This window comes from Echinops telfairi, unplaced genomic scaffold (genome assembly GCF_000313985.2).
Source record: "Echinops telfairi isolate 266 unplaced genomic scaffold, ASM31398v2 ScPeMD7_7457;HRSCAF=8495, whole genome shotgun sequence".
NCBI lineage: Eukaryota > Metazoa > Chordata > Mammalia > Afrosoricida > Tenrecidae > Echinops > Echinops telfairi.
The window spans coordinates 25,212,429-25,214,022 of NW_022111357.1; the positions used below are offsets into that span (position 1 = coordinate 25,212,429).

At 57.0% G+C, this 1,594-nt stretch overlaps 1 protein-coding gene across 4 annotated transcripts in view; it reads right to left on the bottom strand.

Moving 5' to 3' along the window:
• Positions 1-237: 237 nt before the first annotated feature.
• The window catches only part of LOC101647942 (phospholipase A2 group V), a 29,228-nt gene continuing 27,871 nt past the window's right edge, over positions 238-1,594 (bottom strand). For all 4 annotated transcript variants that reach the window (XM_045299050.1, XM_045299051.1, XM_045299052.1 and 1 more), the window contains 2 exons: positions 1,371-1,477; positions 238-748 (listed from right to left, as the gene is read on the bottom strand). In XM_045299050.1, coding sequence (XP_045154985.1) covers positions 624-748; positions 1,371-1,477 — 232 coding nt within the window. In that variant the 3' untranslated portion in view covers positions 238-623. The remainder of the gene's footprint in view (positions 749-1,370; positions 1,478-1,594) is intronic.

Genomic DNA, 1,594 nt, shown 5'->3' on the forward strand with positions numbered 1-1,594 from the left:
GAATGAACCCAGTTCCCTGCTTGGGAATGCCCCCTGCCCCCTTGCCCCCCTCCCCACCCCACCGAGGCTTAAGGAGATGAACCCAGGAGAAGGGGAAGCTTCTATTTGCTCCTCTGTGCCTTCTCTCTCCCAGGGAACATGGTTCACTTTCAATTCCGTGCACTGATGGGGGTGAGGGGGTGGTGGTGGGAGGGAGAGAACCAGACAGCTTGCCCACAGCAGAAGAAAGCCCCTGGATGGCTTTCATGAGCATGCATTTTATTGAATGTCTGCATCTGCATGCAGATTGAGGGTGTCAATTTCCCTTCTACTTGAGTAAAAATCCCCGGAGCCCAGGAGGGGCGTGGTAAGCTGGTTGCAGAAACGGAGAAGTCAAATGAGTCTCCCTCGTGGGCAGGGGGGCACTGGAGAGGTGGAGACTCTAGCGTTCTGGCCCTGCCAAGCCCTCTCATCAGAGTCCTTCTTGGGGGACTGGAGGGTGGGGGTGCCCCCTGGGGCTCCTGCAAGCACAAGAGACCCTCGAGAAAGAGTGAGGCCCCAGACCGGGGAGACTCCCTGCTGAATAGCAGAGCCGGGAGCTCTGTTCCGGAGAAGAATGCAAAGGCGCTGCTCCAGATCTGTCACTAGAAGCAGAAGATGTTTGGAAGGAATCGGTAGATGGGGTTGTAGCTCCGAAGGTTTCTCCACAGACAGTGGACGAGCTTCCGGTCGCAGGTGCAGAGCTGCGTCTGGCAGAAGGTCCCAGTCTCTGCAAACAGACAGTGAGAGGGGAGTGGAGGGTGGAGGGGGGTGCACTGTGCAGATGACTGACTGCAGTCTACACACTGGCTGCTCATCTGAGCAGACCCCAGGTCTGCTTCTGGCTCCCAGGAAGCTCTTGGTGCGACGGGGAGGAGTGGGGAAAGGGCATCCATTGATGGAGCAGGCACAACCATAGCCCAGAGTGAGGCTGTCCATCTCAGGGGTTCTCACATCGTCGGGCGCTCCCCGTCTGAGGGTGGAGACAGGAACTACTGTGGAGGAACTCCAGTTCTCAGAGAGGAGGTACCACCCCCAGACTTAGCCTTGAACTCTAGCTGCGGGCACCAGTAGGTCACTGAGCTTTCGCTTCCTCCTCTGTGGAGCAGGGCAGCCAGACCTTCTCCACACGAAGATAATGTTGAAAGAAGGATTCAGAGTCCCTGGCACCTGCTCAATGTTTGGTTAAGGCTGTCCCTGAGCCCTACCCCTGGGGTCTGATGCAGCTATGATAACCCTGCTCCCTAACTTCCAGCCCAAGATAGAGCCTGGCTGATCTCTAAGGACAGTTGAACTCAGAACCAGATGAGATCAGGCTCTCCGTAGGAGCTCAACGGGCAGCCCCGTCTTACCACAGGTGACCAAGCCCCATGTGACTCTGTACTTGTAGGACTGAGTCCGGATGTTACAGCTTGTCTCCTCCAGCCGTCCGTAGCAGTGGTCATGCACCCAACAGCACCTGTCGATGCAAATGTTCAGGCAGGTCGTGTCCCCAGAGGCCACCTCTGGCAGAGAAAACGCACTGAACACAATGGCCGAATGCTTTCCTGCTTTTCTAGCTCATGGGCCCACCCCC